This window comes from Anomalospiza imberbis, chromosome 5 (assembly GCF_031753505.1).
Source record: "Anomalospiza imberbis isolate Cuckoo-Finch-1a 21T00152 chromosome 5, ASM3175350v1, whole genome shotgun sequence".
Classification (NCBI taxonomy): domain Eukaryota; kingdom Metazoa; phylum Chordata; class Aves; order Passeriformes; family Viduidae; genus Anomalospiza; species Anomalospiza imberbis.
Window position 1 is genome coordinate 33,641,336 of NC_089685.1, and position 11,140 is coordinate 33,652,475.

Sequence of the window (11,140 nt, forward strand, 5' to 3'; positions counted from 1 at the left end):
ACTTTTGACATGAAAATCCTGCAGGTTTATCTGGCTCCTGAACATTTTGCAAACAGTCCTAGTAAGAGGTGAAGTTAGAAGCACTACAAATTGTAATTTCAAAACACATTTCTGTAAGAGACGAGACATTTCTTTAGTTCTTCAAATCATGATGCACATAGAATATTTAACAAGACTGTTAATTTAAAGCCCACATAATGCGTATATCATTTGGTTTGGGAAAGTTCAATATTAGACTAAAAAAATCAAAGTAAATTACAGGTATATTCCTCAGAAATTTGGAAGCTTTATAAAATATATAAGGTGTTTTCTAAAAGGCTCAGGCTCAAAATTTCTCAGTGCATTCAATAACACTGTGGCATTTACAGATATGATCCAGGAAATGTAAAAATACAGAAGAATAAAACTGGCAAATATACATGAAGGAGGCAATGTATTTTTGGCAACAGTCTTCTCTGACTTTTCAGAAGAGAACCTGGACTAAGAAACAGCTTCCACTAACAGGTACAAGGGCTCAGTAAATTTGCTGTCACAAGTGAATTTACCTTCAGAATCCAGCAAAACTGCATCCATTTACCAAGCAGTGAATTTTACTCCTCAGAGTATTTGCTCTGTGACTACCACTCTACTTCCCGCCCAGGTGTTTCATAAATTTATTCCTAACACAAAAACAATTAAATACTTCACTGAAAATGCCACTGAGATTAAACTTTTGTCAGAGTAGTACAACAATATTGTTATTTCACAACAGCCTCCTCTCAAACTCAGGTCTCAACCCTGCTGTGAGAAGCATGGGTACAGTTACCCATGCTTTAAATAGATTTCAAAAAAGCATAGCAGGGAGATTCATACAACTCACTTCTTGGAACCATCCTGACTTTGCTCAGATGCCAGTAAAACTTCTTAGGTGAGAGGCAGCATCTGTCAGCACCAGGTTGTTCCTCACCTTTAGGAAAGGGGATCTGGTAATCAAGCTGAAAGACAAGCAGCGGAAGCTGTTCTTTGTAACAGAAATACATAGGACTTAGTATCTTGTCCACAGAGACAATAATCCAAATAAAAAAAGAATAAAATAAGTCAAATACTCCACAAGTCTGTTAATTCTATCCCAATAACAATTTCCTATAACCTTGTTTCTTCCTGCCTCTGCAGAACACATTTACCACAAAGATATTTTTGACTGCTGAATTTGGTGTCATGTCATCTGTTATTACAGCCCCTCAAAAGTGGCAGCTATTGTTCTTATTTTTTTGCCTACAAAAATTGTTCTGACGAATACTGTGCCACTGTAGAAGCTGCTAAACTGACAAACAAGTGCTGGACTGCAGAACACCTGTCTCCATGTCAGGCAATTGTAAAAAAGCTGGCATTACTTCCGTGTTGCTAACTGATATCCAAAGAAACAAAACAACGTCTGGTTCACTTACACACCAGTCACCGATATGTTCTTCTTCATTTTGTTGATTAAATGTAAATGTCTTGGTTTTATTTCACACACTGCAGTGTGGGACAGAGAGACCATAACCCACATTCACCAACTGGAAAACTGCTTCAGGAAGAAATGATAACTACATAGTGTGGCTTAGTAAACGGAAATAGTTCTTTTAAATTCTCCTACCTTCCTAGGAAAGACAGTTACTGAGAAGACACATTCTGACAATACTTTACAACATTCTAAACACCATCTCTCCATAAGGAAAGGTTTGTATTCAGTTACACAACATGAAATTACTAGCCCACAAAACAGTGGTGTTAAAACTTCAGTCTCACCCCACTGGTAAAAAAAAACCAAAATCTGTAAGTTTCACTGCCAGTTACTTTTAAATGTCATCATTACATCTCTATCTTTATATTTCAGGGAATAATTTCTCTTATTTTGAGAGATTTAAACTTGCATGACGAAACTGTGGAACTCCCTAAATATCTGTGGGACTTCTTTACAGTGCGTAAAGAAGATGGTAAAACTATTAAAATACTCTCTGCAGTTTTTCTTCACAGTAGCAGAATCTTCCCTGTGGCAATTTTTACTAATAACAAGAAATTAAGGCGCAAAAAAGATGGAGATTGAGTCAGTCATGCCAGGCATTCTCAATTCCTGTGGTGATTTCCAAGGAGAAAAGACAACAAAATTCCTTGTGGAATATATATTGGTAGCAAAACTGCCACCCCTTGCTTACCTGTCTTATCTACTAGTATGTTCTTCTTAAACTATTTCAACATTAAGTAAAGAACACTGCTTCTAATCTGTGATGCAGAACCAGTGACACATAGAACTTGCACTGGTAATGACTTTGGAAAAAAAAAAACAGACATTAGACCATCAATATCATTCAGAACCATAAAAAACCTGGCCACCTCACACCAGAGGACACAACAGAAGAGTTTGTGTTCCTCAGCCACCCAGCAGAGTCTGTGCCAGCAGAAAGAGGAACAGGGGAAAACAACCAAATAAACCAGTAGAGTGATACAGTAATCAAGATTACTTGTATCTGACATAAGTGTTACTATTTTACCCTGAATTTTGTAGGGTCTCACACTCATCTTGCCCAAATGAAACACTGAGCAGGTGATCATCCTGTCTCCATCCACACAGGATGCTGACACATCTCATTAGTCTGTTTTTCTACGTCAGGATGGATGGTACTCTTGACATTTCAATGTGCATAAATTCAAAACACTTAGGTAAAACATTCAAACATATCTGAATTTCACAACCACAATCACCAGACCCTTACAGATACCTGCTGACTCGTTGCATCTTTTTTCAAAAGCATTAGCATGACTAAAGAGGACTCAGATACAAGCAGTGGGGAGAAGGTGCAGCATCAAGCCTTACCTCCTGCAACCACTGAGAGCAACATGGTCTTCACAGCTCTTCAGGGAGAACCTCGAGCTGTGGCAGCTTAGATAATCTTAAATAACAGAAAAACAATCCATAGTAGGGATATAATTATGCACCAAGATTCAAGAGAAGTTGTCTACATGTAAATTGCTGAAGGATCTAACACTCTAGCTTCTGTATTTCCAGTTACGTGTGTCTCTAATGCTTCAGTGTACAAGAAACTCTGATCAAAAACTTGTTGTTCAGAATTTATAACCTTTATAGCTCCCAGATACCCATAAAAAAAGCAACTTGTGTCTGTCAGTGGCAAATATTGTTACTGCTTCAAATTCTACGTGCTGCTGTTCTTTGAGGCAAGCTGGAGTGTTTGCTGCCATCACTCACTGCTGACAAATCTAACTGCATTTCTGACAAACATGAACAAAAACTGCTTTTGCCTCTGCAAAAAACAGAAATCATTTATTTGCACTTATCTCACACTTTCTTTCTACAAGAAGGGAAAAAACCTTGGTTATGACCCAGACACAGGAGACAATCATCTCTCAGCTATCAGTGAAGACCATACCTTCATGAAGATCCCACAAGATTTACCAAAATCTTTTAATACCATAGCTCTAAAATGCTGTTAACTTGGCTATGCATATCACAAGAGATGTAGACAATTTTTGCCTGCTCTCAGTTCCTTTCATGTTAAAAGGGCACTAGGGAACAACTGTTGCCTCTTTTCCATCCTTAAAATCTTCCCCATCCCAGCTGGTTTTAAGAGAAAGAACAAAAAAATTGACACAGCATGCCTGTGCCCTTTGCATGCTGCTGAAAAACAGCTCTAGAGCGTCAGCTTCTCCCACCTGGCAAAGGGTCTTCACCAACGTTCAGTGTAGCAAATGGAGAAACACCAATGTCCAAGACACAGTTCAATCAAGACTGAGGTGAAAAGAGACACAAGTCCCAACAAGAACAAAATATATATAGTTTGTAATCAGTATTTTGCTATTAATCTATCTCCTAGTATTAGGGTTTTGCACTCTGAAATTCAGTGGTTGTTTCAGATGTTTCTGGAGGAGGGGAATGAAGCTAGTCAAGCCAGCCTCTTGAGTCAGCAGCTGAAACTGACATTTCCTTCAATTTCTGTCCTTATCACTTCTTCACCTTAAATGTAAACAACTACAGTGCATTTCACATACCACAACTGACCAAATGTCCCAACAGTTCATGCGTTAGATATCTGCACCCCACACTAAGCCTAGGCAATGCCTTCCCTGGGGTAAAAGATGATCTTACATACATCTATCTCCAAGCATTCACTCCCAACACTCAGACCTGATTCTCAAGGCTGCTACTGTGAACACAACCTCTCCTCACAAAAGTTTTCTACCATCCAGGTTATACTTTAACTTTTCAGGAGGCATGTGACACGCATGAGAAAACAGATAAAGACAGACAGAAAGTCTCTTTACAGGGTTTCTAATCCTAGGTCTGCAGCTCTCTTCAGTTTCCAAGAACCCATGTAAGCTCAAGAAGAAAAAGATTCCTCTTGCCTTACTAGGTGAAAGATTGAAATACAAAGAACAGTCACCCTCAGCCTTCAGTTGAAAATAAGCTGATTTTTAACATGTACCTGGCAAGAGCATGAAGCATATCCACTGTGAAGTGGCCTCATTTGGTCAGATGCAAATTGCTAACCCAAGATAACATGATTAAATTCAGTACCATATCATTCCCTTATCTGAGAAACTGATTCTCTTCCAGCTTAAGATGAACAGACAAGCTCACGCAGCAGTAACCTCAGGGATAGATGCTTGTTGTCAGAACATCTTCCATAAGAACATGCTACTTTTGTATTTGAGGCAGGATTCACAAAATACCTGCACATTTTTTTTATCCTTAAGTCCTGCGGTTTAAAACGTTTCCTAATGTTTCCTTTAAAATGTTTCCTTGAAGTTTACATTATTTCCCTGACTGTCAAGTGTGAACGTGGATAGAGAAGCAGAAAATAAGAACCCAGTGTTTCCTTCTTGCTTGACCTAACTGGTCTGTTTAACAGAGGAAAAACAACTGTGGAATGAATACAACTTAAAAAATAAAATCAAGACCAAAGCATACTTAGATGCTTTAATTTCTAAAATTAACATGCATGTACATTAAGGGACCTCAAGCAGTCCTACGGCGAGCATACAAGATGTAGAAGTAGTATTTTCTGTACTCCTGGCAAACTTGATCAGCTATGAAGTTGAAACAGGAGTTCCATTAAACACCTTCATTTAACTTGACTGGAAGGAATACTGAATAAAATTAATTCCAGCAACATTTTTCTTCCTAAAGTATTTACAAAGATGTCACCTCAGAAAGTGTTTTAGGTGGTTTACAACAAGATCTGCTTTATGTCTTAGGCAGAAAATTGGGGAGGAGGGAAGTGCACCTTGAATTTTAAAGGCACTGTCTTACACTAGCACATCTTCACATGTCATTTTTGAAATGCATCAGGTATACATTACAAATATTTTACTTAACACAGAGCACAATTTCTTTCCTCTGAAAGAGAGGACTTCTTGTGATAATTGTGGCAGTGAAAGCCAGAAGCAGCACAGCCACTGCAGAGTACTGTTTGATTACAGAGCAGGCAGCAGAATACCAGGAGCTGCGTTGCAGTACACACAGAAAAGCAGTTCTTCACTTCTTATCTTAAATATAGTTTTAGTCACTGAAAACCAGCACAATATGATTTTTTTAAGTTGACATAAGTATCCCACATAATTTCCACACTCAAGACATCTAAAAATACTTGTTGAAATACCACTGATTGCCATCCCTCAGAAGAGAACCTTCTCCACCACAAAGCACTCTCACAAATGTTAAACTCTATATGCAAATACACGCTCTGATGCTTGAAACATTATCCCAGGTTATTTTCCTTTACTCAGAGTATCAATTGTTGCAAAGGTGAGCCAACAGCATTGACCACGTCTCTGCTACTTCATTTCAGTAAAACTGGCCAATTTCCATTAGCAAAATTCTGATTTTATTGAGTTTTTGGATAACCTCCATTTCAGCACATGACTTGTAGGAACAACGATCACAGGCTGCGCTAAGGACTTTCTGCAGTATATATTCAATATAGAAGGGGGTGTCTGAAGCAAGGAAGGGGCAAACAAGGATACCAATACATTAAAATAACCCCACTTGGAGCAAACTCAGTAGGTCTGCACAAGGTTATCACCATTTGCCATATCCCAAGAGCTCCTCACATCAAAACAACACAGTTCCTTGGATAGTTTGTAAGTTGATTCCTTGCACCAGAACAAGCTGTGGTATGCACTGCAGCATGGCAGCACTGCCATCCAGTTCCTCACACCCTAGATGAGCTGAGCATCAAGGGAAATACAACAGCCATGAAGTGCTTCCCAAAGCAATGCTGCATTGGTCTGGAGCGAGAAAAGAGTATTGGTACCCAGTGAACCTTCTATGCTGCAGTGCCTTGAGGATACAGCCCCCACATCCTCTCTAACAAATCCACCCACCCCTCAAGCCTCACATCCTAGTGCCCACAACTTTCTTCCTTCCACTGCTGAGGACGTAAGGGCCCAATCAGCTCCCTACGCATGCATGCAGAAAACGCAGAGCTCTCAAGAAAGCCTATAACATTTGAGGGGAAAAAAGAGTCTGGTGCAAACCACTCATAGTTCACCACAGGGAAATCTTTGCCTTCCCAGTTTTCCCAGCACCTCCAGAGCTGACTTTTTCCAGTTGAAATCTGCTGCTACAACTAGACTTGAAATTAAAGCTGCACAGTACCTCTTTATTATGACAGAGAAGGGGGGTATGGACTGTGGATATAATAAAGCCAGCAGGAGAGGCTCTCCTGAAGAGGAAAGTCAGCAGGAGGCACAAGGATAAACTGGCATTATTTACCTGCTCACTTCCATTTTGAGATCTTGTTTGATTTGTGATTGTAGGGTACTTTTCTGGTTTGGATGGGTTGTTTAATCCCTTCTCATTTTGTAGTTTATTTTACAAGTGATCACCAGCAAAAAACTTCAGCACCAAATGAACTTAGCAGGTCTTTGTTATTATACAGGAGAATTACTACTAGTCAGTCCTACCAGTGTTCATAGGGTTGAATAAAGACTAGCTCCTCTCACAGGAACAAAACACTGATTAAAACAATCAGATTACAGGAACATAAAATCAAAGGAAATACACACGCATTAAAATGTTTCTTATTCGAATATTCTGTATGAGTATTCTTATCCTATATACACAAGCATTTGGGATGGATAAATGGCTATTTTATATCCTATATAATAAATACAATTTATATTACTAAATATTTCACATCCAGTATTACTCCATATCTAAATCACAGAAAGCTATCAACTACACTGTTAGTTTAAAATATCAGTATTTACATTCACAAAAGTCTTCTGATAGCGCAATGTACATAAAACGTTCTGCAGACTAACTGAATGGAAATATTTTCTAGAAACAGAAGAGGGGGATGTTAGCGTAACTGGCTCTGAACCAGAATTTAACTGTATTTGTAATTGCCTTTTACTCAATGCCACACTAAACTCCTACATTAGCTAAAGATGTCCCTTCATTTCATTACTGCACTAGCCGTTTTTCTGTCTAGCATGAAAGCTTTATTTCATCTATTCTTCATACTCAAGAACTATTAAATTCAATACTGATTAAATATTTTGACCATTTAATATTTTTCCAAGTCTCAATCACAAAAGTTCCAGTGACTGGAATCCTGCTAAGTTATTAGCTAAAACTTAAGCATTATACAATGCAACATACTTCAGAAGGCAAAAATTTACTTCAGGCAGAATAGAGATTTTTTTTCTTTACACAATTGAAACACAATAAAGAAAAGCATCAGTGGTAAGACTATTAATATATAAATCTATTCGGCTTCATAATGAAGATGAAAGAGGTTAAATAGAAATAGGAATAATCAAGAACTGTTAACAAATCAGCATTCTGACATTAAACCCATCAGAGCAAAACCACCACCATTGTTTACTCTGAATAAAGACAAGTCCGCATGTTACAGCTCATGACACAACCTTTATACAGAATTAAATGAGAAAACCTTTCCAGTTTCTGACACAGACAGATTAGACCCTTTCTAAAGTTCCCTCATCTGTAAATGCATCTGATATATTTTGACAACTGTCTTCCAGCCTATTTCTGTGATTCCTCTGCTACACAGATTTGTGACATATAGAAATATGACCACAGATTTTAGTAACGATGTATTTACTAAGAGTAAAGACTCAAAAGCTCACTTTTCACAGCTGAAACACCTTGCGCTCATTTCAGCAACTATTTTCATGATGTCATACGTTTGCGATGAACTTCCCATTAGGGATAGGATTTACTAGTCAGAAGGGCAGCAGTTCTGCAAAAGACCTCCACCTCCAATGCAAGGGAACAAGACTTCTTCCACACAGCAAACAGAACCTCCTCCTTCTGAATACTCAGTGAATTGTTGTTCCTAGCAGGAGAGCCAGCTATTCAACACGGCAGCAACCAACCCCAAATGTCCTGCCTCAGGACTCCACATGCTGCCACGGAACTAACCTGTAAATCAAAGACATAATTCGACGGGCATACCTGAGAGTAACTGGCGTCCCAGCCTATTTGTCTTTGACTCACAGGCTGAAGACAGAGCAAGGGACCCAACACCCACCCATGACAGAAGCCCTCTCTGAGGAAGGGGCAAAGACACCTTTTTATTATAACAAACAAATAGTTTATTCTTGAAAGTGACCAGAAAGCCTCTCACTTCTGACATCACCGACCCGGACAGCGCGGTTTGGGGACACGAGGCCATCCCGGGACCGCTGCCGGGTCTCGGAGCAGCTGCTGTGGGCACTGCTCGCTGCCGAGGCGCGATCGCGGCCGGTTCACCGACGCCCACCGGGAGGGACGGGATAGGTCCAGCAGCCGCCAGGCTCAGAGCCACACGCAAAGAAGTTTCGCGAAGTCACTTCGGAGCTACCTTCCCACCCCTCCGGAGCTACCTTCCCACCCCTCCGGCTCACGCCCCCCCCGGCTACAGAAGCCCGGCCCGGGGCGGCGCGGGCGGCAGCACCGCAGAGAAAAGTAAAGTTGCTGCGGAGGCGGCGGGGGTCGGCCCGGTGTGTCCCCCGGCCCGGTGCGGGTGCCGCCCCCCGCAGCCCCCGCTCCTGCCGCGGCGGCGGAGCAAGATGGAAGGCGCGGGGCCGGCCGCCCGTCCCACCGCGGGGCGGCTGCGGCCGTGCCCGGGCATGGGCTGCGGAGGGAACACCCGGCGGCGCCGCAGACTCCGGCCCCCCACCCCCGCCCGCCTGCCTTCCCTGGCGGCGGGCGGCTGGCGCCCCCGGGGCTCCACGCTCACCTCGCTCCGACTCGGCTTGCAGGCAGATGGGGATGTTCTTCTTCCAGCCCGGCATGGCTCCGCGCTCCCCGCTCAGCGCTGCTGCGGCGGCGATGGGGGGCGGCTCATGGCAGGGCGAGGCGGCGGCGACCCGCGCTCAAGGGGAAGTCGGCGGCTCCGGCGGGCAGCGGCGGAGGGGCGGCGGCCGCGCGGTGGGAGGGAGAGAGAGGGCGGGGGAGGGGAGGCGGCGGAGCTCCGCCAGCCGGGAGACAGGAGGGAGGCAGGCGGGGAAGGAAGGCGCGGGCTCGACCCGGTTCAGCCGGGGACCGGAGAGGGTGGGCGGGGGGATTGTGGGAGGCAGAGGAGGCGCGGAGCTGTGCCCGGACCCAGCCCGGCCCTGGCGCCGCCGGCAGGTGGCCCGAGCCGGCGGCCGCACAATGGAGAGCGCGGGGCGGCCCCGCTCGGCACGGCGGGCCCAGGTGGGGCGGGCGGGGCGCGCCGCCTCTCGCCCGCCAGGTGCGGGCCGGGGCGCGGAGCTGCCCCGCGCCGCGGGGAGCGGGACGGGGGCTGCGGCCGCGGCCGCGGCTCTCGCGTTCGCGGGGTGGGAAACTCCGCACCGGTGCAAGGGTCTGAGTTTCGACCCCCCCATCCCGCGGGTCGCTCGCCTCGCAGCACTGACAAAGGCTCGTCCCTTTCCCTCCGCAGTTCCTGACTGGCCAGTTTCCCTGCACCCAGGTGTGCGAAAGCTGGGCTATAAGGAGTTAAAACAGAGGCAAGCTCCCACGAAGGGCAGGGACAGCCCCCGATCAAATAAACCCGAATTTGCACTATAAAGAGTCCAGGACCCGGTTGTGACAGGTCAAATTTCTGTCTGTATTACAGGCAGTTCCTTACGACCTTTTGACTAAAAGGCCTTAAATCTCACCACTAAAATGACTTCTGACACAGCCATGTCCTAACAGGAGACTAATGCTGTGATGATTAAATATTCCTTTTATTTTTTACAGAAAAGAAATTCGAAGTGGCAGGTTTGAATGTCATTTGAAAATAATGATAACAATACAGAGGAAGCTTTTTCATTTTCTGAGGCACTTCTGCAAGTGCTCTCCTATAAGAGCTTCATCCTGCCTAACAATTATGTTGTGATCATTTTTATATTGTGTGTAACATCCTCGCATTTATAGAAATTATGTAATTTTATGTAATCAAACAACTCCACATGAACCCTTTACTCAGAGGAAAATTTGAAGGGTTGTATTTCTGCTGTAAATTTCATGACAGTTTCCTGACACAGCATTCTTCTATGTTGACTTTGTGCCAGCATGTCAAGCAGAATATGTCTTGGTGCTCATGAAAACCCCTTGTTTAAAATCCCATTGATGAAAGCAGCAGCTCCTGGCTTTTCCTTGATTGCACTTGGGCTGCAGTCCTGTCATCGTAATGCTGCAGGATCAGTGAGCAGTACCAGTGATCCAAACAGAGTAGGCATATCCTGGATTTCGGTTGAATTAAGAGTATGCAATGACAAGTTTCTTTTGTTGACAACAGTCTTGCAGCCTGTGAGAGGACAGGTGATACCTGATCTAGAACAAAACCCAGCAATGTGCCGTCAACAAACCAAAAACATTTTACCAAGTTACAAGTATCAGACTGGATTTATGTCAGCTTTGAATCATGTGACTATTGATATTTTTGTTTCGTTCCTGGGGACACTTAATTTGGATTTCCTGCATATTTGAATCACAATCTTTGATTTTAGAAGATACATATTTATGCTAATATTCTCCTTCCTTTCGTAATCCTTTTACTTAAATAATGTTGGGGGGGTGTTATTGGTATTTCTAAAGAAAAATGTGAGTGTGCATGTGAATTTCAAAGCATTATAAAATAAAGATTTCCAGCTAGATTCTTTGCTCACAGGGCAAAACTTCCAC

General features: G+C 43.1%; 1 protein-coding gene across 4 annotated transcripts in view; it reads right to left on the minus strand.

The window, feature by feature from the left end:
- GRIP1 (glutamate receptor interacting protein 1) overlaps positions 1 to 9,429 on the minus strand; it is a 310,240-nt gene extending 300,811 nt beyond the window's left edge. For 3 of the 4 annotated variants that reach the window (XM_068190152.1, XM_068190149.1, XM_068190147.1), the window contains exon 1: positions 9,228 to 9,429. In XM_068190152.1, coding sequence (XP_068046253.1) covers positions 9,228 to 9,282 — 55 coding nt within the window. In that variant the 5' untranslated portion in view covers positions 9,283 to 9,429. The remainder of the gene's footprint in view (positions 1 to 9,227) is intronic. The other variant, XM_068190161.1, reaches the window with a different exon arrangement.
- Positions 9,430 to 11,140: the final 1,711 nt, after the last annotated feature.